The 2,129-nt window shown below is 40.9% G+C and overlaps 1 protein-coding gene across 1 annotated transcript in view; it reads right to left on the bottom strand.

Annotated features, from left to right (window-relative positions):
* Positions 1-2,129, bottom strand: part of MFSD9 (major facilitator superfamily domain containing 9) — a 16,814-nt gene that overhangs the window by 3,509 nt on the left and 11,176 nt on the right. Inside the window, exon 4 of the mRNA XM_012807936.2 lies at positions 652-861. Within this exon, the coding sequence (XP_012663390.1) occupies positions 652-861 (210 nt within the window). The remainder of the gene's footprint in view (positions 1-651; positions 862-2,129) is intronic.

Here is a 2,129-nt window from a genome sequence, read left to right as displayed (position 1 = left end):
AGAGAAAAGGGAACCTCTATATACTACTGGGGGGATATAAATTGGTATAACTAGGAAAATAGACAGGTTCCTTGGGATGACTATCATTTTCAGATGATGAGTCTGACTACTCTTGGGGAAAAAAAATTGTAAGGCAGGAGGAATGGTCAGCAGGAATGCACAAAACAATCTTCTCATGAAACATGTCAACTTTCTTTATGGCTGCATAGTATTCCATGGTGTAGAGACTTTACATCCTTCATGTTCACATGGATGGAGCTGGAAAGTGTTCTTCTTAGCAAAGTATCACAGGAATGGAAGAAAAAGTATCCAATGTACACAGCCCTATTATGAAATTAATTTATAGCTTTCATATGAAATCTATAACCTAATAACAGCCTCAGTATATGGGGAGGAGGAAGGGAGATGGGAATGGGTGGAATGAGGGTGATTAGAGGGATCACTTATACTTCTATGGTTTATCTTACAAGGATACAAGTGAATCTTTCTAAGAGTAGGATATGATTGTCTTGACACAGTAAGAAAATGACATGAAGGCTATGTTAACCAGTTTGATAAAAATATTTCAAATTGTATATGAAAACACCACACTGTACCCCAGAATTGCATTAATGTATATAGTTATCATTTAATAAAAAAAAGTCAACTTACCAGCATTAAGAATGAAGACAGAAAAACAAATGAAGGCGGTAAGATAAAATCCACCATCTAATTCAGTGAGGTAGCCACCGACCATGGGGCCCAAGATGAAGCCCACGCTGGATGCTGTATTGAACTGTCCAATTATGACTGGCCGTTCCTTCTCTGCAACCAGATCAGAAATCAGGGCCCTTGAGATGGAGAGGGTATGTTTAAAAATACCTGCAAAAGGACAAGAAGCATGCTTTGTAACTTTGTCCAGACCAAAAGCATCTCACTTGTGATGTTATCCTTAATCTCGACCACTGAAGATCTCTCCCTTTTCCTGGACCTTAGAGACCATTCCACCATAATCAGCCCCCAAGTCCTGGCTTGCCCCATCCTGTCATGATGTCCCAGCCCCTTCAGTCCTATCATCCCAACTACAATTCATGGTGGCTTCCACAGAGTGAGTTCCCACTCTTTATTCATTCACTCACTGAAGCCCATTTAGTATATCCCTACTGTATGGCCAGGACTAACCTTGACCCTAGGCATAAAAAAGCAATAAAAAAAGTGTATAGAAAGATAGATATCACTGCCCTCATAGAGCCTGCATTTTCATCACTGGTACAAAGAGATATATTAGAAGGTGATAGAGGCTATGGAGAAAAGTAGGCGGCGGGAGGGGACAGGGAGTGAGTACAAATCCAATGGCACAGTCGTTCACCCAATACAAAAGGATTTTCTAGTGGCAAGAAGCTTGTGAATTTGTTGACCAAACAAACTGAGAACTATGACCTGACTCTTTTTAAGAGATTAAAATGAGTGTAACAAGTTGATGCTCCTCATACTTCAGTGGATGTTTGCCTCCTATACACCCATGTGCAGAATACACCTGTAAAACTGCTGGTAGATTTCACAATTTTGATCAACACATGGTAGAAACTCAATAAATGCTGCAGGTGGTCTGCCTGAATCACTCTGTGATGTGACACACGGTTTTTGGTGATCTCCTGCAGGCAGTCTTGCCCTGCATAGTACTGTACAACTGTGTATTTCAACACACTGGTCCTATTACTCTATCCCCAGCTATCTGTCAAAGTTAGTGTGGGCATCTGCCTGATAATAACCAGCTTCTTTGGGAATCAAACTTCTAAATCTCTTTCAGAATTAGGGAAAGACTCCTTCTAGACTTGTTTCCTTAAATGTCAGAAAGGACTCAGCCAGAAGATGATTCTCAAGAATTCTGTGACTATTTTTGAAACTTTTGTAACTTCAAACTGAAATTCAAATGTCAGGTTTACCTTACACACACGGGGAGAGGACTGTGCTAAGTGCATGCATGAACAACCCAACCCAGGCTCCTCTCATCTCTCAGAGCTTAGGGTGGTGGGCAAAGAAGGCAGGGAACCAGGTGTCCAACTAAGCTTCTTCAATCCCAGGTACATTTAGAGTCAGTGGTTCATTTTTAGGATATGAAGACTCGAATCTAAAACTGGCTTTGTGCA

The sequence above is a fragment of the Otolemur garnettii genome, unplaced genomic scaffold (genome assembly GCF_000181295.1).
Source record: "Otolemur garnettii isolate 467f Iridium unplaced genomic scaffold, OtoGar3 scaffold00079, whole genome shotgun sequence".
Lineage (NCBI taxonomy): Eukaryota > Metazoa > Chordata > Mammalia > Primates > Galagidae > Otolemur > Otolemur garnettii.
The sequence above is the reverse complement of the archived record's forward strand: the minus strand, read 5'-3'. Positions and strand labels throughout refer to the sequence as shown.